The 25,557-nt window shown below is 40.2% G+C and overlaps 1 protein-coding gene across 3 annotated transcripts in view; it reads left to right on the top strand.

Annotated features, from left to right (window-relative positions):
* The window catches only part of usp33 (ubiquitin specific peptidase 33), a 94,409-nt gene that overhangs the window by 46,113 nt on the left and 22,739 nt on the right, over positions 1-25,557 (top strand). For all 3 annotated transcript variants that reach the window (XM_060830628.1, XM_060830627.1, XM_060830629.1), the window contains 9 exons: positions 682-794; positions 4,215-4,387; positions 4,528-4,598; positions 6,645-6,678; positions 12,594-12,639; positions 14,016-14,196; positions 16,283-16,409; positions 22,830-22,999; positions 23,983-24,064. In XM_060830628.1, the coding sequence (XP_060686611.1) occupies positions 682-794; positions 4,215-4,387; positions 4,528-4,598; positions 6,645-6,678; positions 12,594-12,639; positions 14,016-14,196; positions 16,283-16,409; positions 22,830-22,999; positions 23,983-24,064 (997 nt within the window). The remainder of the gene's footprint in view (positions 1-681; positions 795-4,214; positions 4,388-4,527; positions 4,599-6,644; positions 6,679-12,593; positions 12,640-14,015; positions 14,197-16,282; positions 16,410-22,829; positions 23,000-23,982; positions 24,065-25,557) is intronic.

Raw genomic sequence — 25,557 nt, 5'->3', positions numbered from 1 at the left:
GGTCGGCCGGGGCAGGCAGGTTTGTGGATTTTGGGCAGGAGGTAGAAACGGGCGGTGCGGGGTTGTGGGACTATGAGGTTGGAGGCGGTGGATGGGAGATCCCCTGAGGTGATGAGGTCCTGGATGGTCTGGGAGATGATGGTTTGGTGGTGGGAGGTGGGGTCGTGACCAACAAACAAGTTCTGTTTACTTTTGGAGGAGAATGTAACTATTGGTGTTTTGTTTGTGAAACCTTATGCTCATTACAAATGGACCACTTTCTTGCTTGAGCACTCAAGTGCTCCATGCTTTGGTTGCAGATGAGAGGACTGTACTCTGCTCATCTTTAGCTTGTAGTTAACAGAAGTGCACCCCACCACCATCACTTGCTGCAATTTTTAATTCCCATTGGCATCCTGGGCAAAATTACTAAATTAGGGCAGTTTTTTTCCCACTGGGAGGTCATTCTGTGAATCTGGAGTGTGACAGGTCAATCTCTCTTCACATGACTGACTTGCTTCCTACCTGTCTGCTTGATTTAATCCCAAGCAGTTCCAGTGAACTGAGAAACCTCTCTGCCACTGTTCTTTTCTGTTACCCAACCAAAGCAATGGGAGTAAAGATCATGATGCTTTTATTAAAATGCACAATTTATAACATTGTTTTAATATGGAATTACTTTTTTTTCCCCCCTATTTCTAGTTACCTCTTTCACACCTCTTAAAAAGAGAAAGCAGGTGAAGTACAGAAGCGTTATTTCTGATGTCTTTGATGGCACGATTGTAAGCTCGGTGCAATGTTTGACCTGTGATCGAGTAAGTGTGCAACTCATGGCAATTCCAATATGATATATGGCCTATATTTAACAATATTTAAAGCTTGTAGAGACCTCAAACCACAAATGGCTCATGGGCTTTTCCTCCTTTTTTCTTTTATTGCTTTTGTACTGACAGTTATGAGTATAAGGTTGCCAGCTTTTAACCTATCCCACGTCAGTCTGCCTTTAAAAAGGGAGCAGTGTTATGCTCCTGCATGTCAATGACTGTAATATGGACATGTTGTATGTGTGCCCATTGTTTGCTACAATTGAAGGTTTATCTTTGTATATTTAAAATACTATTTTATGAAGTCCATTGAGCTAATGTATAGTACTTACCACTTTCCAATCTGACTTTCCTTCATGTACATTCAGTTTTTTCTTCAAATGTTATCCACTTAAGTTCTGTAATGTGTTTGCACCACTAGGTCTGATGGGTCATCTTAAGTCTTAATACAAAATAACTTGATTTGCTGAAAATCTTATACTGATCAGTGGATATTCGTGGGCGGCACGGTGGCACAGTGGTTAGCACTGCTGCCTCACAGCGCCAGAGATCCGGGTTCAATTCCCCCCTCAGGCGACTGACTGTGTGGAGTTTGCACGTTCTCCCCGTGTCTGCGCGGGTTTCCTCCGGGTGCTCCGGTTTCCTCCCACAGTCCAAAGATGTGCGAGTCAGGTGAATTGGCCATGCTAAATTGCCCGTAGTGTTAGGTAAGGGGTAAATGTAGGGGTATGGGTGAATTGCGCTTCGGACTTGTTGGGCCGAAGGGCCTGTTTCCACACTGTAAGTAATCTAATCTAATCAAGAAAAAAATATAACGTCCTTTTCAACTTATTGCGTCATATGTTTTTTGACTTCTAAAAAGTGCTTTCATCTCATTTGGTCTTTTTCTGTTTTAATGCAAAGATCTGAGTTCCTCCAGTGTCTCCTAACCATAGCTTTTTATGTGGCTTTGTAATGATTCACTTCTGCATACCTCTCATGGCCTTACCATCTTTCCTTTCAGTTGTAGCAAACTATACTCACATACCATCTTGAGTATCACATTCTGTATTTGCACATTGCCTGTCAGACAGTTGACCATGGAGTGCTTCAATGCAACTGAATGTTACCAATGCTTTAAAAGGCCAATGTGAATAACATTATATAAACCTGACTTGAGTTTAAATGGTTGAAAGATAGTCCAATTGTGCTGCTTTAAAAAGACTAAATGTTTTGATGGAGTAGATACAGAAAGTGTAATTCCTGCAAAAATGGAATCCAGAATACGATCTTCAAACTCTAGTTCATCTGCTTGAATGAACCAAGAAGACATTTTTGCAAAGAGTAATGCAGATTCTGGATGGAGCTTTGCTCGCTAAGCTGGAAGGTTCATTTCCAGATGTTTTGTCATCCTACTAGATAACATCTTCAGTGGGCCTCAGGTGAAGCACTGCTGATAATTCATGCTTTCTATTTATTTGTTTGAGTTTCTTTGGGTTGTTGATGTCATTTCACGTGGTGAAGTGACATCACCACAAGAATTGACAACACCAACGCAAAGAAACTCTAACATATAAATAGAAAGCATGATTTATCAGTAGTGCTTCACCTGAGGCCCACTGAAGATGTTACCTAGTAGGGTGACAAAACATCTGGAAATGAACCTTCCAGCTCAGCGAGCAAAGCTACATCCAGAACCTCTCAACCTGAGTTACAAACCTTCTCAAAACTCGCTAAGTAATGCAGATCTGGAATTTTCTTCCTGTTCCAAACACGCCCTGCTACAGTCACTTGAGATGGATTGGTTGATCAATATCCCAGAGAAACTTTGCCCAACGGAAACCTAAGGTGTGTAAATGGAGTTGATATATTGATGAGCTGTTAACCAGGAATGAGGTGCTGAATGGCCTATGTTGTTAGAGTACCCAACCTTAATGCAGGGATCTTGCAATATGGCACTTTTACTTGATCCAACCAGTGATTTTCATTGGTTTGGCATTGCTTCTTCAGTTTTGTTCTTTGGTGACCGTAGGTTATATCAATAGGAACACAATGTATTTTATTTTTAGTCAGCTTTGTAAACTTGCTTCTAATTGTCAGAATTGCTGCCCACCCATCTCAAAACAGAACTATCTAATCAAAATTGGTCATTCCCAGAGTAATTCTGCACTTAACCACGGAGTCACTCTGCTCCCCCCCCCCCCGGCTTGCTATCTGGTTGGGCCCACTCCATTAAAGAATAATTAGGACTCAGTAATTCCTGAGTACTACAAAGTGAACACCAGCCTAAATCATGATCCTATTGATGTTAGAGTAGAAAACCCACTGACTCGCAATATGAAATGGCATTTCAACAAAATAAACTGAATTTATTTTATCAAATCAATTCTTGACCCTGACCAGACAAGGAGTTAAAATCTAAATACTTAGCTGACAGACAGATTTAGATATTTTCTATCAATTGAGTCATTCTTGTATTGGTAAATAATCTGGATTCTGCTGGGCTAAACCTTTTTTTCTTTAAAGCAGTCTGTTCAGATTTGTTATGACACCCATGTGAAACAGATGGGACTTAAACGCAGGCTTCGTCGTCTAGCAGTAGAGGAACTAACGTGACGCTGGAGGCCCCTTAGTTTAAACCATTCTTTACATTTAAACAATGGCAGTCACCCATAATATAGGCAGGTGGTTGAAGTGGAAGTCGAGATATTGTATTGGTATGACAATGACCATGAAATTGGGCTTGAGATCTGAATGGTGATCCAGGGACGGCTGTGGACTGCCTATATTATAAATTGGGAGCCAGAGACTTGATTCATGTTGTATACAGTTACCATGTACAGCGATCTGCTGCTGAATTTTTGCAAATACAATGTAATCACAGCTAGTGAAATTGTTTGTTTCTAAACTGGTAGAAGCCATTCACCCTTGGCATTGCCAATCACTGCTAACACCACTTGCATTTGATTGCTAAGCAGAGTCATTCTTTCGTTTATCACAAAAATCAGTGAATTATTTTTGTCAGTTACATCATGCCTAGTTTATGATGCACCTTTTTGTCTTGTTAAAAAAAACTCAGGTATATGTGTGCAGATATTAGGGTTACAAAATGGTGTATGCAATATGTAGGGGTGTGATTAGAATCTAACTAAATTATGAGGCTTAGTAGAACTACGAATGCCATCAAGTAGCATTTCCTGTTTGCACTAGTATTGAGCATATTTCTCTGATAGCCTCTTACTATTCTTCACCACTATGCCCACTCCTCTGCCACTCTTTTTTCTGCGTTGATTGCTTCCCTTGAGTTGTCAATACTGACGTATGGTCTATAATTGGAATGTGATCCTTGCATTTCTCTTGGAGACTAAAAATCCTAATTAGTTTTGTTTTTTTTAAATTTCTAATCTTTTCGATCTCTGCTTTTGCCTGCAGGTATCCACTACCTTGGAGACCTTTCAGGATCTCTCTCTGCCTATCCCAGGGAAAGAAGACCTGGCCAAGTTGCATTCGTCAAGTCACCAGATGTCCTTAGTGAAGGCAGGGTCATGTGGTGAAGCATATACACCACAAGGTTGGATAGCATATGTCATGGAATACATTAAAAGGTGTGCGTTGTACTTTGGAAGAGGAAGGGGATAAAAGTGTAACTAAAATTTATTTTAAAACTGCTCTGTCTATGGGACTGAAGCAGTTGCAAGCTTTTTGAATTTAATACCTTTGTGTTTATTATTTTTTGTGTTCTTAGTTGGTTCTGGGGTCCTGTGGTATCCTTGCAAGATTGTCTGGCTGCCTTCTTCGCCAGAGACGAGCTCAAAGGTGAGTAAGGATTTTGTATGCACTTAAAATATTTTTATAGTTGTTGGAAGAATGATGAGGTGGACATAATGACATCTGTGCACTGCCATAAAAGTGAATTTCAATAACATCGCTCACTCTTGAGCTGTCTTTCTGAATCAATTATGTTGACAGATGTGTTCTATCTCAAAGATTATTTGAAAGCATATGTTGTAATTTGCTAGCATAATGTGTTTATATTGGCCAAAGTCTGAGTATTAAGGCACAATCCAGGGTAGAATTTGTACACTTCAAGCTTGAGTGTTGAAGGATCAATTCCTGAAGAGGAACCCTGAGAGATACAAATGGCTTGTGTATCACTGGGCTGAAGGAGGGAGATTAAAGAAAATCTACCTTTTTTATTTCCTACTTGTTGTCCAGAGACACTTTCATTCACTGGATGTAAGCTTTGCTAATGAGGTCAGCATCTTTATTGTACATCTTCAATCCTCCTTGTAGAAATATTAATGAGCTGTCATTTTGAATATGACTTGTTGAGCCATTTCAGCGGCCATTTGCTAATCCGTCATAGAGTCATAGCGATGTACAGCACGGAAACACCCTTCGATCCAATTTGTCCATGCAGACCAGATATGCTAACTTAATCTAGTCCCATTTGCCAGCACTCGGCCCATATCCCTCTAAACCCTTCCAGATGCCTTTTAAATATTGTAATTGTACCAACCTCCACCACTTCCTCTAGTAGCTCATCCATACATGGTCCATCATCTGTGTGAAAAAGTTGTCTCTTGGTCCCTTTATATATCTTTCCCCTCTAACCCTAAACTTAATCCCTCTAGTTCTGGACTCCCCTACCCCAGGGAAATACTTTGTCTATTTACCTTATCCATGCCCTCATCTTATTGCTGTTGGTCCAGATTCACATATAAGTCAGAACAAGTGAGACTGGTAGATTTCCTTCCCTAAAAGATATTAACCAATTGAATAGATTTTTTCAAACAATCCAGTAGTTTCATGAATTATATAATCAAATGGAATCATTTAATTTTCTCGTACAGCTGGAGACCATTTGTGTCAGTACCAGCATCTGTGCAGTGCATCATACCAAGCTGAATTCAAGCTCTCACTTTACACCCTTGTAGCGATTTGATGTAGTTTCAGACACCATTCAAACAGAAACAAAAACAGAAATTGCTGGAAAAGCCCAGCAGGTATGGCAACATCTGTGGAGAGAAATCTGAGTTAATGTGACCTTTCCTCAGTTCTTTTGGTTTTTACCATTCGAATAGATTACAACAAACGTGTCCATGGGAGGAAATGTTATGGATTGATATACTGTAGTTGAATAATAGCCTGCAGTATTCTGAATTTGCCACAAAATTTAGTGTTACTGTTTTAAATCCAGCAATTGGATGGTAAAATTTGACAGTTTGCAAAACGAGGATGTGGTTGTGAACAAATGGCAAACAGAAGGAAGTTTTATAAGGTCATCAGATATAGAAGCAGAATTAGGCCATTCGGCCCATCCAGCCTGCACTGCCATTCAATCATGGCTGATATGCCCCTCACCCCCATTTTCCTGCCTTCTCTCTGTATCCCTTCAACCCATCATCAGTTAAACATCTGTCTAACTCCTCCTTGAATTTACTCACTGTCACGGCATCCACCACACTTTGGGGTAGCGGATTCCACAGATTCGCAACCCTTTGGGCGGAGTAGTTTCCCTCCATTCTGTTTTAAATGTGCTATCCCTTATCCTCAGACTAGGACCTCTTGTCCTAGAATGCCCCACAAGAGGAAACATCCGCTCCACATCTATTTTATCCACATCTTTTATCGTCATGAATACCTCAATTTGATCTCCCCTCATTCTTCTAAATTCCAACTATCCAGCTTGAAGCATTTGATCTCTATTAAACAGTTTTTTTTTGTGCATCTATTCATCAATGTTTGTCATTCTGAGCTTTGCTTATGAATAAATATCAAACCATCTTTCATTGAGTATCTAAAGCTTTTAAAATCTGCTTTGTTTTATATACTTTATAAAACAATTTTATAATATTGCAGGTGATAACATGTACAGCTGTGAAAAATGTAAAAAGTAAGTACAATGCATGTTTCTATGTTCAATGATCTGGCTTGAATTATTTGATCTCTATTAAACAGATTTTTGTGCCTCCATTCAGTTTGTCATTCTGAACTTTGCTCATGAATAACTATCAAACCATCTTGCGTTGAGCTTTTAGAATTGATTCTGGGGATATGAACATTACTAGAACAGCCAAACTATTGACCATCCCTAGTTGCCATTGAAGTGTTGGTAATGGGCTGTCTTCTTGTACTTGCTTACAAAGGTGCAACCATGGTGCTATTAGGTAGGGAGTTCCACAATTTTCACTTGGGTTACTCATGCGTTTGCCACACTGCTGGGGATATGTTGGCCAGAAATATGTCGAGTAGCATCAGGACAGTGCGAAGAGGAAAAATCTAAACAAATTTGAAAATAAAACAGAATGATCTAGTAACCACAGTTTGTCAGTTCGGAGCTGAGAGTAAAAATATTGGTTGTGTAAATCTTCATTCGAAGTGAAGATATAAACAATGATCAGGAAGAGTAAACAAATCCCCGAACAAAGAACAGCACATTTGAAGGCTAACATCCCCAAAGGAAATGCAGGAGTAAAATGATAAGGAAAAGTGGCAAAAATACAGGGTCTGAAATACAGCAGGGCACACTGGGAGTACACCAGAGTCATCTCTTGTAAAATGTGTTTATTCCACATAATTGCACTTTCCATTTACAAGGTGCCGTCATCTCAAGGCATTGTACAGGAGTAAAATTCAATGCTGAACTAGATAAGTTGCTAATGGGGTAATTAGCCAAACATCAAGTCAAAGGGGGAATGTTCTAAAGGTCATCTTAGAGGAGGGAAGAGAAGGAAAGAGGCAGAGAGCTTGAGGGAATTTCAAAACTTAACTTTGTCAGCAAGTAACATCCAGTGCCTTCAGCTGTCAAAGCCTCGATACTTAATTCCATATCCGGAGAAGGTGGTTGTGTGCCACTCTCTCGCTGTTAGCAGGCTTGACACAAATGAGAAGAGAGCAGTTAAGAATGAACTGCCGTGATATGAGACTCTGTTCAGCATTGGGAGTTTGCAGTGAAACTCGGGACTAGGCCAACTTCGAATGTCAAGAGAAACAACTGAGTGTAGAAACTATATGTGCATACAGTAAACAATTTGATAATTGGAGAGTTCATATACTTGTCTAATTTTTAAGCTTGAATAACTTTGGATATATACATGGTAAAAGCAAAGTGTACCTGACAAATGAAAGCAATTCAAATTCTAGGTTTTCAGCATAATAGCCACTTGTGGTATGTTGTTCAATTGGTTTTTCAACAGTTGATTGTGCTGCCTTCTGTCATCTTTAATCCATTTCAGCATCATTAATATAGCATTACAATATTAACATTTTAAAACTGTTAAGTCTTCCCACTTGTGAACAAACATATCAAAAAAGAGCAAGAGTAGGAGTACGCGTTGCCCCTCGTACTTCTTAAAACTTTCTCCTCTCACCTAAAAAATATGCCCCCTTGGTTTGAACTCCCCCACCCTAGGGAAAAGACCCATGATAATCACCTTGTGTATGTACTTCATGTTTTTGTAAACATCTGTAAGGTCAACCCTCAACCTCCCATGCTCCAGTGAAAAAAGGTCCCAGCCCGTCGGCCTATTTTTTCAAAACCTTAGTGCATGGCAACATCCATGCAAAATTGTCCCTTGGTATCCAGGGGTAGCAGTGGAAAATGTGAAGCTGTGGGGAGAGGCTGGAGGGGGTGGGATGCTCTTCAGAGGATTGGTGCAGACTCGATGTACAGATGGAGACTATTTAGTCCAGTTGGAATTCTACGCTTCCAAGTCATTATGCATTTTATCTACTGACTTCAAGTCATTTCCTCATTGCATGGATTGTAGTCCTCAATATGGTTTAATGATATTTATTTCTATTTTTAAAATGCTTACCAACCTCCAATTTAATTTGCTGGATGTTGGCCAAGTTGTAGAACTGATATAATGTTGCAGTGTTATTAAATTCAGCATTAGTAATGAATAATAAAATTCTGAAGTAATTAGCCATATAAGTTGCTAGGCCTCACAAAACTCTAACTCCCTGTGCATGCTGCATAATTTTAAGTGACATGCATGATTAAACCTTTTGAAGGGATTGTTCTTTTAAACTGATCAAGGTCCCTTTGAACTCTTCGGTAATCATCTTCAGTGTCTACTGCATTAAATAGTTCGGTGTCATCTACAAACTTACTAACCACACCTCCTATATTCACATCTTAAATGATGAAAAGCAGTGGACTTAGTACTGATCCTTGTGGCACACCCCTGGTCACAGGCCTCCAAAAGCAATCCTCTACCATCACTTCAGTCTCCTACCTCGAAGCCAATTTTGTATCTAATGAATACCATGCAATCTCACCATACTAACTAGTCTACCGTGCAGAACTTTGTTGAATGCTTTAATCCAGTCCATATAGACAAAACCTACCGCTCTGCCTTCGTCAATCATCTTTGTCACATTTTCAAAATATTCAGTAAAGTTGATGAGGCATGACTTCCCTCACACATGTTGACTCTCCCTATTCAATTCTTGGCTTTCCAAGTGCATGTAAAACCTGTCCCGTGGAATCCCCTCCAACAACTTGCCCATCAGTGATGTAAGGTTGACCAGTCTATAGGCTGAAGGAAACAACAGGGAATTTTCTTTAAAAATGGTACCACATCTCCCAGCATGTCACACATGCCTGTTGATATAAATACCTCAGCAAGTGGCCCAGCAGTCTCTTCCCTACCTTCCCACAAAGCTCTGGGAAAGACTAATCAGGTCCTGGGAGTTTCTCTCCTTTTGTGTTTGAATGCATTCAGCACCTCCTCTTCTGTAATAGGAACTCTTTTCAAGACAAGACTGTTTATTTCCCTAGCTTCCACGTTCTTCTCCACAGTAAATAATAACGTGAAATATTTGTTTGTTAGCTCACTCATCTCCGGCTTCACACAGACCATCCCACTGATTGTTAAGTGCCCTATTGTCTCCTAATGTACTTTAATGTAATTACAGAATCATGTTGAATTCTCAACTCTTTTTGCCAATGCTATTGCATGTCCCCCTTTTGCCCTCCTGGCTTCCCTCTTAAGTATACTCCTAAAGCCCTTATGCTGTAAGGGATAGTGTAGGGAATGTCATCCAGCATTCCCTACACCTAATTGGTCTTGCTGCTTGCACTAACAGGAATATAACTGTTAGTGAGCTCTCGTTACCTCATTCTTAGAGGCTTCCCACATCCCTCTCCCTGTGAATAGCCTCCCCCTTTCACTTTAGAAAGTTCCTGTCTGATACTGTCAAAATTGGCCTTACCCCAATTTAGAACTTTAACTTTTGATCAATTCTATCTGTTCCAATAACTCTTTTAAAGCTTATTAAAAATCACAACACTAGGTTATAGTCCAAAAAGTTTATTTGGAAGTACAAGCTTTTGGAGTGCAGCTCCTTCATCAGGTAGCTACTGGGGCAGCATCATAGGACACAAAGTTTGTAGCAAAAGACCAAAGTGTCATACAACTGATGCAATAAAAATCTTTAATCACTTAGAATGGATTGCAGGTTTTGATTCATTAATATGTAAATCCCAGAACTTCTTTCAAGTCACATTCCTGTGATAATTTACAAAAGAAAAATTGACCTCTCAGCTCAAACACCAAGACAGAGTCACTGAGCAGAAGCTGATAGCCAGGTTTGGTACTCATGGGAATGGCCTCAACTGGAATCTTGGATTTGTGTCACACTACAGGTGACCCCACTACACATGCACGTGCACGTACACGCACACCCCACAAGGATCCAATAGATAACACCAGCAAAACTAACAAGATACCGTGCAAGAACTGTAGAAAGAAAACACTACAACGGACAAACTAGCAGGAAACTTGCCATCAGGATACATGAACACCAAGTGACCACCCAAAGACACAACCCACTATCACTAGTTTTTGTACATACGGACAAAGAGGGATGCCACTTTGACTGGGACAGCGCACACATCCTAGGACAGGCGAAACAAAGACATCCACGAGAATACTTAAAGGCATGGCATTCTAACCAGAACTCCATCAATAAACACATCGATTTAGACCCTATCTCCCTTCCCTTTAAAAAAAACTGGACCACCCACCTTAACAAACCAAGACCTATAAATAGAGAGGTGGGATACACCACCAGCACTTCACTGGAAACCCTCACTGTATGGTGAAGAAACATCTGAAAACAAACCTTGAAGCTCAGCAAGCTAACTTCTCATCAACCTGATTTCTCTCTCTCGCAATCATGAGCACAGTCACACAAACTCTGTCTCATGCACACACTCTATCTCAGACACACAGGCACCCCACGTTCATATTCGCGCACACCCTCTAACAGGCATATGCGGTTTCACACTTTTACACACTCTGGCGCGTGCTCTGTCTGTCTGTCTCTCTCTCTCTCTCTCTCTCTCTCTCTCTCTCTGTCTTGTTCAAACAGTGCACAATCTGTAGGCAGTCAGTCTGTCAGATATCTTATAAATTCCTACTTTGGAAATAGAACCAGTCTGACTCAAGATTGGAATACAGACAGGCTCTAACTTCACACCTTTAATGCATTGTCTGAGCTGAGAGATCACCTGCAACGCATTCCAAGTTATTAAAGACTTAACAGCAATCTAGGTTTGCTGAATACATCGCATCAGTTGTATGACACTTTGATCTTATATGATAAATTCTAATTTCTATGATCCTGCCCCATTATCTACCTGACGAAAAAGCATTGCTTCCGAAAGCTTGTACTTCTGAATAAACCTGTTGAACTATAACCTGGTGCTGTGTGATTTTTAACTTTGTCCACCCCAGTCCAATACCGGCTCCTCCATATCATATATTAAATCTGATTGAATTATAATCACTTGCCCCAAAGTACTCCCTGACTGACACCTCAATGACTAGCCCTGACTTATTGCACGTCAGAAGGTCAAGTATTGCTCCTCCTCAAGTAGGTACATCCACATACTGAATAAGAACATTTTCTTGTATAGACTTAATAGATTCCTCCATCGAAGCCCTTACAATCAAAGCTGATCATCCAGTTCAGTACCTGTTCTTGCTTTCACCCTGTACTCTTAGCTCTGGAACTATATCTAACTCCTTGAAAAAAAAATGTTTTGGTCTTAGCTGCTTTCTGTGGCAGAGGATTGTGCAGGTTCAGCACTGTCTGGGTGATGAAATCTCTCAACTCGGCCCTAAATAACCTATCCCATATCCTTGGGCTGTGACCCCCCCCCCCCCCCCCCCCGTCCTAGATTCCCTGACTTACACCTTGTTTCTATATTATGTACATGTCCAAAATGATTACATTTGCACAAAAATCTTTTAAATGGCCTGTGTATATTAAATACTACCTCTAGTTCGTTGTAATAAAACAAGAGAATACTGGATTTGCCTGCCATGAGGGGTGAGAAATGTCAGGAAGAATTTCATAACGCTACTCAAAAACACGTGCAGCTAAGATGTTTAATACTCTGCTGCAAGTCAGGTGGCCACTTAATTAATGGATGAGAGAGAACATGCCCAATTGCCTTTCTCACCCATTGATATCTTGTCAGCAGGCTTTCACCACAAGCAGTTATTGTTCACAGCACTGGGAATGGTGCAAAGGTGTATTGGAAGTGATGGGTCAGGCATAGAGTTGTGTGACCAAGCTGTCCATGGAGCAGTAGTGTAAAGGATATATTTGTGATGGAAAATTTGCACCATTGTTGAACATTTGAGTTGTTTGGATGAATTAATGTATTTTGTTCGAATATTTTGGTGGGAAGCTGACAGTCAATTGAATCTACCCCTAAATTGTGCATGGTCTGTGCAAGGTGACCCATTGTATTTTCTGTGCTTTCTTATTTCACCACTTTTCCTCTTCCAGATTGCGAAATGGTGTTAAATTCTGCAAAGTGCAGAAGTTACCGGAGGTAAATATTTTTAATCACTTTAAATCCTATGTTTCCATTTTTAAAATTTAGCTCAGCAATTTTTGGGATTTCAGTACAATAATGGAGAATCCCAAGCTATTGTTTCTCTTTCATCCCTAAACAATAGACATCCCTAAACTTTGCCAATTATATAATTGCAGGGATGTATCAGAATTAAAGGGAACACAGTAAGCATTGTCCTGTTTTGATGTACAGGATGAAGGTAGCACTCAGTATTGTTCTATAGATCAGAAAATTCAAGGTTCAATCATGGATCCCAGATAATTTTCAAGTCGGGCAGTAAAATTGATTTTTGTCACCCCTCCCCCCTCACAAGGCCCTAAAGGGTCATTTCAAATCTGGCAGAGAGTTTCTTGCACATTCACCCACCTCATCTACTGCATCTGTTGCTCCCAATGTAGAGGAAACTACATCAAGGAGACTGGATGCCATGTTGTGGAGCGGTTCAGGGAACATCTCTGATCTGCACACAAACGACTCCACCGTCCTGTGGCTAACTGCTCCAATTCTCCCTCACACTCACACTCGCACATCCCCCAAGTGCAAGCACATCCTGGGCCTCATTCACTGCCAAATCAAAGCCGCCCACCAACTGGAGGAAGAACGCCTCATCTTCTACCTCAGGACCTTCCAACGGCATCAACATTGACTTCACCAGTTTCAAAATCTCCTCTTCCCTCCCCCCACATCGTCCCAGATCCAACCCTCCATCTTGGCGTCACCCTCTTGGCCTGTCCTATCTGTCCATCTTCCTTCCCACCTATCCACTGTACTCTCCCTACCGACCAATCACAATTACGACCCCCCCACCACCTGCATCCACCCGTCACAATCTCACCTACCTTCCCTCCAGTCCCACCCATCCCTATATTAATCTGTCATTCCCCTTCCCCCTCCGCATTCCTGATGAAAGGCTCATGCCCAAAACGTCGACTCTTCTGCTCCTCGGATGCTACCTGACCTGCTGTGCATTTACGGCACCACACTTTTCAACTCTGACACATGAGGGAGCACAACTACCAATCAATCCGTTTCCACTACTTTTTGTCTGTGGAAGATTCCTATCGTAATGGTTGAGCTGGTGGGTTTCCCACTGGTGAACCTGCATGCCATCTGTCCATTTTATTTTGTGGTAGTATTCTTCCTGAGTCAGAAGTTGTGTATTCAAACCCCATTCCAGTACTTGAACATATAAGCTGAGGCCATTTATCTTACTGCTATCTGTGGAATCTTGTTTTGCACAGAATGTCTGCCATGTTTGCTGATATAAATCACTTCATTTTAAATTAATTGTTTATATGTCAAGTGCATCAGAGATCTAATAACGTTGTTGTAATTGATTTATTTTATTGTAGATTTTGTGCATTCACTTGAAGCGATTCAGACATGAGCTCATGTTTTCCACCAAAATCAACAGCCATGTGTCATTCCCTTTAGAAGGTCTTGATCTTCAACCTTTCCTTGCTAAAGACAGCTCGCCTCAAATCACAACTTATAATCTCTTATCAGTAATCTGTCATCATGGCACTGCCAGTTGTGAGTATCACCAATATGTCATCTTGTAATATTGTAGTGCTTTTACTAGTGCTCAAACTGTTGCTTTGTTGTGAAAGGTATTGCATGTTTTTTTTTAATTAAAGGCAGTGTAATTTGCTTCAGGTGGAGTCCAAAACTGAGGACCCATCTGCATATTCTAGAAATTGAGTTGGGATCTTGAGTCCCATTTCAGTATTGGAAGAGTAAAGAGTTCTCGTGTTGTATGGCTAATAATTTGACTCAGTCACTTAAAGATTGATTATCTCTACCTTTCATGCTGCATTAAGATGCTTTTTTTTTCGTTTAATCTGTTACATTTTGGATTACAATTTGCTTAGACTAACAAACAATCTTTTGTTTCCATTATTTACCTCCCGAATGATGATTATTAGTGATTATTTCACTACTCAGCATGGTCTCTGCAAATTGGCTCTCGTGTTTCCTACATTTCAACAATAACTATGCTTCCGAGAGCTTTTGAATGTCATATGGTCATGTGGTTTACGTCTGCAAGTCATTTTTGTTGCTATGTAGTAAAATATGATTCATGGGCCTGTAGAAATTCCAGAACTGGTTTTGCTCATTTTGTCTGTGATACCCTCAATTTTCAATGTCCCAATATTGGTAAATAATTATACATTCATTTGACGCCTCTTCCAACTTCTCCCTTGAACATCTTCTAATGACCATTCGACTTTTGAGTTCGCTGATCAGTGGAAATGTTCTGTTACTTCTTAACCACTCTAAACTTTTCATTGATTTAATCTCCTCTCGTTTCTGGTGAAAAAAGCCCTGAAATATTTCATCTCTCTCTACATAGCTATTTAAACTTGGCTGTTTTCCTAAACTCTGACCTTGTATAAAGCATGCTGTAGTTTAATGAACCTAATCAATGCTTTATATAAATTCACTTTAACCACCTGCATATTATATTCAGTATCTCTTTTATGTAAAGTCAGAAGTCCCAAATTCCTTTATTTCATGGTGCTTTCCAACTTTACCCAAGTTATTATTTAAGAACTGTAATCATTCATTGCAGTGCTGACAACAGATAAAAGAAAAGATGGGTGTTGGGGTAAAAGAAGGATTAGGAGAGCATTAAATCTTGGGTGACCCTGCTTTCATCTGCTTACAGAGTGAATTGCCAGAGAGGTTGGTTGAAGTTGGTGTTGTAACAGCACACTGGAAACAATTGAAATCAATTACTGGAAGAGAATGAATTGGGTGATCATAAGATATATAGGAGCAAAAATATGTCATTCAGCCCATCAAATCTGCTTCATCACGAAACTATATCCTGGATGATCTCAACTCCATTTTCCTGCCATATCCCTGTAACCTTTCATCTCCGCACTGATTAAAAATCTGTCTATCTCAGCCCTGAACGTTCTTAACAAATCCGCTTCGACAGCCCTCGAGAGTAAAGAGTTCTACAGATTTACAGCCATCTGAAGTAGAAACTCCTTCTCATCTCCGTCTTAACATGTGCGACCCCTTGATCAGAGATTATGCCCTGTGGTCCCAGACTCTCCCACAAGGGAGACTGCCTTTCCTCATTTATCCTGTCGACTGTCTTAAGAATCTTGAATGTTTCGATAAGATCGCCTCTGATTCTTCTAAATTTCATTGACTACAGGCCCAAGCCACTCAACCTCCTACTAAGATAGTCCCTCCATACTTGATATCAACTTAGTGAACCTTTACTGGACTGCTGCAAAGGCCATTATATGTTCCTTTGATAAGGGGCCCGAAGATTCTGGACCTCATATGGGGTATGATGCCAAGTCTTGATGGTGAAGTTAATCAAGTTCTTGATGTCATAGGTTATGATTTTGGAAACTGCTCACTTCTTCATGGTTTGCCGAGAGGAGAGAAAGAGGGAAGATATGCTGCTTCACTGCATTTTTGGTGAAGTTGTATTGTTGAAGACTGTTGGTTTCAGGACTTCAAAATGTTATTTAAGATCCTCAGTTCAACAACACTGTCAAGCTTTTCTGTCACTAAGCCAATGGTCATAATTTCTAATCTGTGATTTTTCAGTTCCTCCACATACAATTTACAGATATTTGTATTATTCTAACTCTAGGTGGTCATTATACAGCTTATTGCCTAAATGATCTGAATAATCGATGGTTTGAATTTGATGACCAGGGTGTGATGGAAGTGTCTGAATCAACTGTGCAGAATGCAGAAGCTTATGTGCTCTTCTACAGGTAACTCTTGATGGCTGGTGCTTTGTTTTCTGTACTGGAAATGTGTTGCAGGAAAAGCGCAGCAGGTCAGGCAGCATCCAAGGGGCAGGAGAATCAACATTTCAGGCATGAGCCCTTCTTCAGGAATGGCTTCTTTGGGCCTTACTCAGGCCTTCTTCATGCCCGAAACGTCGAATTTCCTGCTCCTTGGGTGCTGCCTGACCTGCTGCGCTTTTCCAGCAACACATTTTCAGCTCTGATCTCCAGCATCTGCAGTCCTCACTTTCTCCTTTGTTTTCTGTAGAAAGGCATGTAGAATAGTAGTCCTGTATTCAAACAAATTTTGATTTATCCCAAACCCTGCAAACCAGTAATGCTGCCAGTTCATGACTTTAAATGTTATATCTGTATTTGAGGCATTTAAGTCATGAAAAGATCTGTTTGGATGAGGAAACCTAATGGGCCTGGTTGTAATTATAGTAATATCTGCACTTTAGTCAGAAGTTTAAGAGATACAGTATCACTTGAGCACAAAGTCCAGACCAAATCTTCCATCTTTACAATGGATTTTAAACAAGGACCATATATACCTCATCAGGTTTGAAAGGTCAAAGGAGTTCTCCTGTGAAAACACAGAAATCACTGGAGAATCTCAGTGGATCTGGCTGCAACTGTGGGAAGAAAGTTCTAGTTCTGACGCAATCAACGTTCCTAAAACAAACTATCAGGTCATTGTGACGGTGCTTGTGGGAGTTTGCTGTGCCTGATCCCGTTCTTAACCAACTAATAATATGTGTCCGCTCACCTGAAATAATTCATTGACTGGACAGTTCCTAATTCTTTGCCTTATTCCTTGTTTAATTTATTCTTTGGGGCCCTCTTTAGTGCAGTGCTTTGGTATTAATTATTTTTGGTCTTTATGATGTGGTCAAGTTACATCACGATCAAAACCTCTCTGAAGTTGTCTTGATTTTCCCTCCTTTGCAGCCCATCTTGCTCAACATACAAGTTAAATTGGTCTGCATTGTCTGAACAAAATATATATGTATTCATTCCATAGTTTCTATTCTTACATTGAATTTTTCTGACCCTAAAGTTCTTAAATCTAAAAGACTCTGTTTATAGATTATATATACTATTTATGCAAATCCTCAGTAGTTGGAGACTGAAATACAGGTAATATCTAACCAGTGATTTGCATAGGTAGTGGATACGAGTAAGGAACGATGATTGGTTCTTCAGAACTGTTCTAATTTGGACAATCCAGCTGTCACTCTCCCCTTTCCAATATAGTTTGATTTATTTTTAATATTTAATAATTTTGATATTTAATTTCTCCGTTGCTTAGTCAGGTTTAATTGGGATTAATTGTCAGGAAAAATAGCCATGCTTCCAGCAAAAATGTCAGTTCATGGGTTTGTGGTTTTATAGTTGTTTTATGACTCAAGGTATGTAAACTTGGGATAATAAATACTATGTGGTAAAAAGTTTTAGTCAGACATAGCTCGGTTTTAAAGTGGTGTAGAATTTAGAATTTATTGTTATACTTTTAGAAGAAAATACAATGAAAATACAATATCAGTTGCAGTACCATGGTGCCTGTATTATTGGCAGAAGTTATAAGTAAATTGATAAGTAACAATAAGAAGCAAAGAAAATTTAGTTGGTAACTTCAAGTTTGTATTTTAGACTGGTGTGGTTATTTTGAGCTTTAACTTGTTTCGAGCATCAGCAGTTATTGTGGAGTCTCGCATGGTTGTTTTAGTTAAAGGATATTGATAGATTTTGAAGAATACTTAGATGTATCAATTGGAGCATTTGGGAATGTTAATCACTAGATGGTGACATTATACTGTAAGATGATGCATAAATTACTGGTGCAACATTGATTGTAAAGATGTTGAATATTGATCCAGACAAGCTGCCATAAATGGGTTGATTCTACAAAGTGATAAGTTCTACATGCTGTCTGTGTGTTGTCTAGCTATTAGAGTTCAGGTTACCTCTGGAAAAAAAGTTGCTACCTAAATGATTCTAGAATTTTGTTTTAACTACACTACTCTGGTCAATTACATTCATTTTTAGCTCTGTCATTCAATATATCTCCTATTGGATTTAACTTGGCTTTTTGTTAGCTGGAACTTGTCTTGATGTTATTGCTAACCTTCAAAATAGGGTTCTGAATTTGTACCTTTCTCATTTTTGTATGCCTCTATAAAGTCACTGTGCTCTTCACCGTATGTTGAAGCACTATAATAATTCTCTCATCGTGATAAAACTTTGGCAGCAACCTTACTTTGTTATGCATATCATGCAGGGCTGCCAGACATTGTGTTAAAATCAGTTTATTGCATCTTACAAAATGGTCTTGAATAAACGTTTGAAAGTCAAAAAGCTATGAATTTTCTGCATAAAGTCCAGCTAATTAAATTTACAACTGTGAATTGGTGCTGCAGAAAGAAGGTAGTTGTGAAGTCAGCTCACCTGGCAGCAATTCAAATGTTACAATGCAAATTCATTTGAATCTGCCACGTAGTTCTGCAGTAAAAACTGATCCAATTCATTTGCAGCTGCAGTGAATCAGAATGCCTTGTGGGGATGTGTATAATTAACATTACTTCCAAAGTAATTTATTTCCAACTTGCAAATAAATTTGTTTGGAGTAAAATCAACGCTATACATTATAGGTAGTTATAAAAATAATATAGTCAACATTTTCCTATTGCTGCTATCTGTAACAATGATGGGTGGCACAGTGGCTCAGTGGTTAGCGCAGCTACCTCCCAGCGCCAGGGACACTGGTTTGATTCCAGCCTTGGATAGATTGTGTGGAATCTGCACATTCTCCCAGTAGGGAGAAGGAGAAAGCTGTTTGGGATGTTCTGTGGAGGAATTGCTCCTCCTGGGAGAACATGCAGCAGAGGCCCTGCCTGGATCTCTCTAACTCTATTTCTGGCGACGGACTCAATATGGGCATAAATTTCAAGCAAACAGACTCCCACAACTACCTGGACTACACCACCTCCTCCCCTGCCTCCTTACTCCCAATTCCTCCACCTCTGCCTCATCTGCTCCCAGGAGAACCAATTCCACCATAGAGCATCTCAGATGGCCTCCTCCTTCAGGGACATAATTTCCTCTCCCACGTGATCAACAATACCCTCCATAACATCTCCACTTCCCACACCCCTGCCCTTGAAATCCACCCCTCCAATCGCAACAAGGGCGGATCCCCTTTGGTCCTCACCTTCTCTTCCTCTCACCCATGTCATCTACTGTGTCTGCTGCTCTCGGTGGTCTCCCCCACATTGGGGAGACAGAACGCCAACTTGTGGAATGTTTCAGAGAACATTGCTGGGACACACGCACCAATCAACCCCACAGCCCTGGGGCTGAATACTTCAACTCCCTTTCTACTCTGTCAAGGACATGCAAGTCCTTGGCCTCCTACACCGCCAAACTCTAGCCACCCGACACCTGGAGGAAGAGCGCCTTATCTTCTGCCTTGGGACCGTCCAACTACACGGGATCAATGTTGATTTCACCAGTTTCCTCCTTTCCCCTCCCGCCACCTCATCCCAGATCCAACCCTCTGACTCGACACCGCCCTCTTGAACTGTCCGATCTGTCCATCTCCCTTCCCACCTATCTGCTCCATCCTCCTCTCTGACCTATCACCATCACTCCCCACTTTCATCTACCAATCACATTCCCAGCCAACTTCCCCTCAGCCCCAGCCCCCTCCAATTTATCTCTTAGCCCACTTGGGCCTCCTCCCTCATTCATGATGAAGAGCTTATGCTTCAAACATAGACTCTCCTGCTCCTCGGATGCTGCCTGACCTGCTGTGCTTTTCCAGCACCACGCTTTTCGACATTTTCCCTGTCTGTGTAGGTTTCCTCACACAGTCCAGAGATGTGCAGGTTAGGTGGATTAGCTGTGCTAAATTGCCCATAGTGTTCAGGAATGTGCAGACTAGATGGATTAGCCATGGGAAATGCAAGGTTGTAGGGATAGGGTAGGAAGATGGGATGCTCTTCGGAAGGTCAGTGCAGACTTAATCGGCTGAAAGGCCTACTTCCATACAATCGGGATGCTATGAAACTGATAAATGCTGTATTTTAATGCCATTTGGATTTTTAAAATGTAAAGCTGATAAGGTTGCATTTCAGTATTTCTCTGAAAAATCATCTAATTTTAACATCTATTGTTTAAAATACAAAGCTAATTTGAGCTGGCAATAAGTAATTACTCTTTCCAAAGATGCAGTTTTGTGCTGGATATTTGTACACTCTCTCTCAATACTTCTGTTTGCTTGAAACCACTTTTCAGGTGATCCCAGTGTCAATGTTTTCACTTGGCAGGATATCTTTTTAAATTTGCAACATATGCAGGGAACAAAACACTTCCCATTTCCTCCAACTAATGATTTTATCATGCGCCCGCACGTATTAGTCATGAAGACTGTAGAATAACGCTGCTAAAATAGTTACACTTGATTTGGGCTTCAGTTGGGAAGGAGGTTTAGAATAAACTGCAAAATATGTTAATTGGAAAAGTTAAATCAACAAAAAAAGATTCTAATCAAAAATACATTCGAACAAATGACACATGATGTTTGTGTTTGAATAGAATTTTTCCCTTGGGGCACCACCTTAATAACAGCCACTGACTGAATTGCACTACAGGAGAAGAGAGAACATTTTCTCCTATATAGAATAGGATAACAAAGGGGCTGTTCAGTCTGGCAAAGTGGTATGACAAAATTCAAGACTTAATTTAGGAGATCTCGACAAAAATGAATCATTTCTGTTAAGATTTTTTTTTAATGATACTCCAATATCATGGAAAAGCAAAGTGAACACTTGGCCAATATATCATACCACAGCAGGATCGAGGTGATCTTTTTGTAACTGGAAAATAGAGCCTCTGGGTCAAGCAGTTTAGCTGTGACACAATTCATATGAAATACCACTACTCCAGTTTGGAGTGGTTTTCTGGCAATAAGCTTTAAAAAGTATGAACAAGCCACTGGTTAAATTTTAAGTTTGAAGATGGCTGGGTTGAATCCTCATCTCCTAGAAAACATTGCTCCTTTGATCAGAGACCGCAAAAGCAGTAAGATAGATCATCTGCTCCTCTTGTTGTCTATGCGATTGTGTATGCAAAATGGTCTGCCTATATGGAAAACATTGCACTTCAAGAGTAACTGATTGTGTATGAAGTAATATATATTATGCATGTGCTCCCATTCTTTATTGTTTGTGTAGTGGTTAAGAAAATTAGACAGTGTTAGAGCACCTTGAAATTGTAACTTGGCCTTTAACATAACCTGGATAGAAAGAACTTGCCCTTGTGCAGTGTCTTTCACCAGGACCTCCCAATGTACGTAAGAACCAGTGTGCAATAATTTGAAATGTCGTTGCTGCTTAAATTTAGGTATTGTAGCAGCCAATCTGTGCACAACATGCTCCCACAAGCAGTAATATGATAATTGATTAAATAATTTCTGGCTGAGCCATCCATGTTGGTCAGGAACCTGGGAAAATGTACCTGCTCATCTTCAAATGTTTTCAAGGGATCATTTTAATCAGTTAAGACTGCAACTATTGTGGTCATTTAGATTCATATAAAAATAAATTGCAAAAACTCGTACTTAGTAAACTTTGCTGGTAATTTCTTCACGGCAGGATCATTCAGTGAATCTTCACAGGGATTGTAACAAACTAACAACTACTCTTTGCTTCTGAATATAATTTATTCCTGTCTGACAGAAAAGTAGTCTGAATATTTCGTTCACAAGGAAGAATGTCTTTAGGTGTAGTGCTAATGAAAATCTATTAATAAGAGATTTATAGCCTCCTGTATACCCTTCCTTTTATTTTTCCATTCCGACCATTTGGGATGTCACTGGGATTTGAGCACAGAGAAAAGGGCGTTGGAAGGGAGGGTATAGAGGAGACCAGAAAGGATGCAAAGAAGAGTATTTCTTACTGTAGTTATTTATGATTTAAAATTGACTTCCTGAAAGGTGGATGGAAGCAAATTCAATAATAATTTTAAAGCGGGAAAGTTGAAGAGGAAATGTTTCTGTGGTGTAGTAGTGAAAGACAGAGGGGTGGGAAGAATTGAATAGTTCTTTCCCAAAGCTGGCACAAGCATGATAAGTCAGTTGGCCTTAATCCATTCTGTATGGTCCATTTGAACTTTGTAGTTACAAATCCTCTTTCGGGAGAGATTTCTGTTATGATGATGACCTCTGATAGTGGATTGCTCAGCATAGAATAATTTGGACGGAATTATTCTTTTAAAGTGTTTCATTACAGAAGCCATCAGTATTAGTGCTACTAGTCCAGGGAGGCAGTGAAATGATTGTGCAGCAGGAATCTCAGCTACTCCAAATTTTCAATGCTGAATTGTGTTGTCATTTCTATTTCACAGGAAAAGCAGTGAGGAGATGCAGAAGGAAAGGCAGAGAGTAGCTCACCTACTGAATATGATGGAACCTAGTCTGCTTCAGTTCTACATATCGCGCCAATGGTTAAACAAATTCAAGACTTTTGCTGAGCCAGGTCCTATCAGCAACAATGAGTTTCTTTGTGCTCATGGAGGTAAAGTGATGCTTTAGCCCTGCCAACTGTAAGCAACTGATGGATGGATGGATGATTTGGGTGCTTTTGAAAGGACATGGGTTTGGGATGGTGGTGGGGTGGGGGGGTGGGGGGGAGGAGTCAAGCTTGGTGTAAGAGATCCCAGGCTTATTACCCGCTTTATGTAGCGATAACCGATCTCTTGGGTGGCAGTTAGAGCTTCTCTTAAAATTAATCTCTGCATTGCCAGGTGTAGCACAGGGCAAATTGCAAAGCAGCATGATGGCTCAGTGGTTAGCGCTGCTGCTTCGCAGCACCAGGGACCAGAGTTCGATTCCAGCCTCAGGTGACTGTCGCTGTGGTGTTTGCATGTTTTCCCTGTGTCTGCCTGGGTTTGCTCCGGGTTCTCCAGTTTCCTCCCGCAGTCCAAAGATGTGCAGTCTAGGTGGATTAGCTGTGGGAAATGCAGGGTTATAGCATAGGAGGTTGGGTCTGGGTGGGCTGCTACTTGGGGTTTGGTGTGGACTCGATGGGCCAAATGGCCTGCTGCCACCCGATAGGGGTTCTATTCTATGTTCCCAATAGTTATCTATTTGTGATCTTTTTGAAGGAAATTCAGATGTCAAATGACACTAGGTTGGGCTCTGCAAAATACCAAATGGTGCATTCTGAAGAAGGGTCACTGGGCCCAAAACATTAACTCTGCTTTCTCTCCATAGATGCTGCTGGACCTGCTGAGTTTTTCCAACAATTTTTTCTGATTTCCAGCATCCGCACTCTTCAACTTTCTTTTTTTTAAACTAAACGGTGCTGCCTGTTTGTCGTACTTCACTCCAGCAGAGTCAATGTCTTCAAGAGGAGGGAAGGAAATCCCTAAAACATAAATTGCTGCTATAAGCAGCTTTGCAGTTTTCCTGTTTCATATTTCTCATTAAAGAAACATAAGAATAGGCCGAGCTGGAAATTCAACACACATCCTAATGACTGAAATGTATCTGTTACAGGTGTTCCACCTCAGAAGGCCAATTACATTGAAGACCTTGTTGTGATGTTGCCTCAGAATGTCTGGGACTATCTGTACAGCCGGTGAGTAATGTGGCATCTTGTCCTTTTCCATCTGTGGGAGGCAATCTTTCCCCAAATAATACGTGTTCAGGTTGACAGCTCAGACTTGCACTTCACAAGGCCCCGGATTTTCATGATAAACACATACTTGCAAAAGGAAAGCAAATGGAATCGTGACACTTGATCCTGGAAAGAGTTACGCAAGACCAACTTGTAAACATTCAGTATCAGAACTGCTGAAGTGGAATTTGATACACCAATCCAATTATGCGGTGTGTGTAAGGAATTGATTTTTCCATTTTTGCAAATGCCTAACTTTCTATCTTTAAAAGAACTTTTAAAAGGTTGACACAGAGTACAAAGCTCATTATCTGAAGTCCTTCATAACCAGGGCACCATTTTATAGTCTCATGTTTGAACTTGTTCCTTCTTTCAAATTCCTGCACACTCTGGTGAGACCTGTCTGGTAGCTGATGTGTATAAATGTGTCTTTTGAGCTGTGGCAACAATTATCTGGTGCATCAATGATCTTGGTTCTTTTGTTCAGATTATTGACTGGCCCCACCCAAGTTGTGTGCATCAATGTTTTTATTACGAGTGGGTCTCTGCCAATGGAGCAAAATGCACTGAGAGTCAGTCAAGCTAGTTGCACCTTGAATCAAATCCAAATGTTTGCTATCTCCTCATTCACCATTTGCACTTTGTATTTCTTCCTATTCAAACACTCCTTAAATCAATTTCTTGGACTCGCCTCCCAATATTTCCTTTTTTTTTCAGAGATACTGCATAAACATTTCAAGTTGAATATGATTTTTCTTCAGAGCTGCAGGTTTTATGCTATTGACAGTTTGGTCATTCTCAAAAGAAAGAGACTATAAAATATAAATAACGAAGACACTCCTACTTTGATTCTCCTAGCCTTGGTCAATGTTATTTCTTTAGTTCTAAGTGGGTGACTAAGTTCTGGACAGGATACCTCCAATTATATTTGATTTCCTGGCACTTTGTATGGTAAGCAACTGTAAAGCAATACAGTTCTCTGTTTCATTACAAAAACTACTACCTCTCCCTTTGCCTTTTGTTCCATGACAGCTTTATCATTTAATCTCTCTCACCCTTTACCCTATCTAACATCTTTCTTTTCCCCCATGTCCTTTCATTGCATAAAATCCTTAAAATTCCACTTTTGATTCTAAAGAAAAAGTCATATCCAAGTTGAACTGTTAACTCCAATTCTTTCTCCACTAATGCTGCCAGACCTGCTGAGTATTTCCAGTATTTTCATTTTAGATTTCAGATTTTCCGTATCCCCAGTTATTTTACTTTTTTTGTCTTGGTGTTAGTTATCATGCAGAAATGCTACTGTGAAACACCTGGGACCATCTTTTCTATTTAAATATGCTGCATTATGACTCACTAAATTGGTCTGTTTCAACAAAAATAAAGTTAGTTTGTGATGGAGAAAAGCTAAGTGTGGAATCTGTTTCAAATAACTGTTCAAAAAAGAACATGAT

This window comes from Hemiscyllium ocellatum, chromosome 9 (genome assembly GCF_020745735.1).
Source record: "Hemiscyllium ocellatum isolate sHemOce1 chromosome 9, sHemOce1.pat.X.cur, whole genome shotgun sequence".
NCBI lineage: Eukaryota > Metazoa > Chordata > Chondrichthyes > Orectolobiformes > Hemiscylliidae > Hemiscyllium > Hemiscyllium ocellatum.
This window is presented reverse-complemented; position numbering and strand designations above follow the sequence as displayed.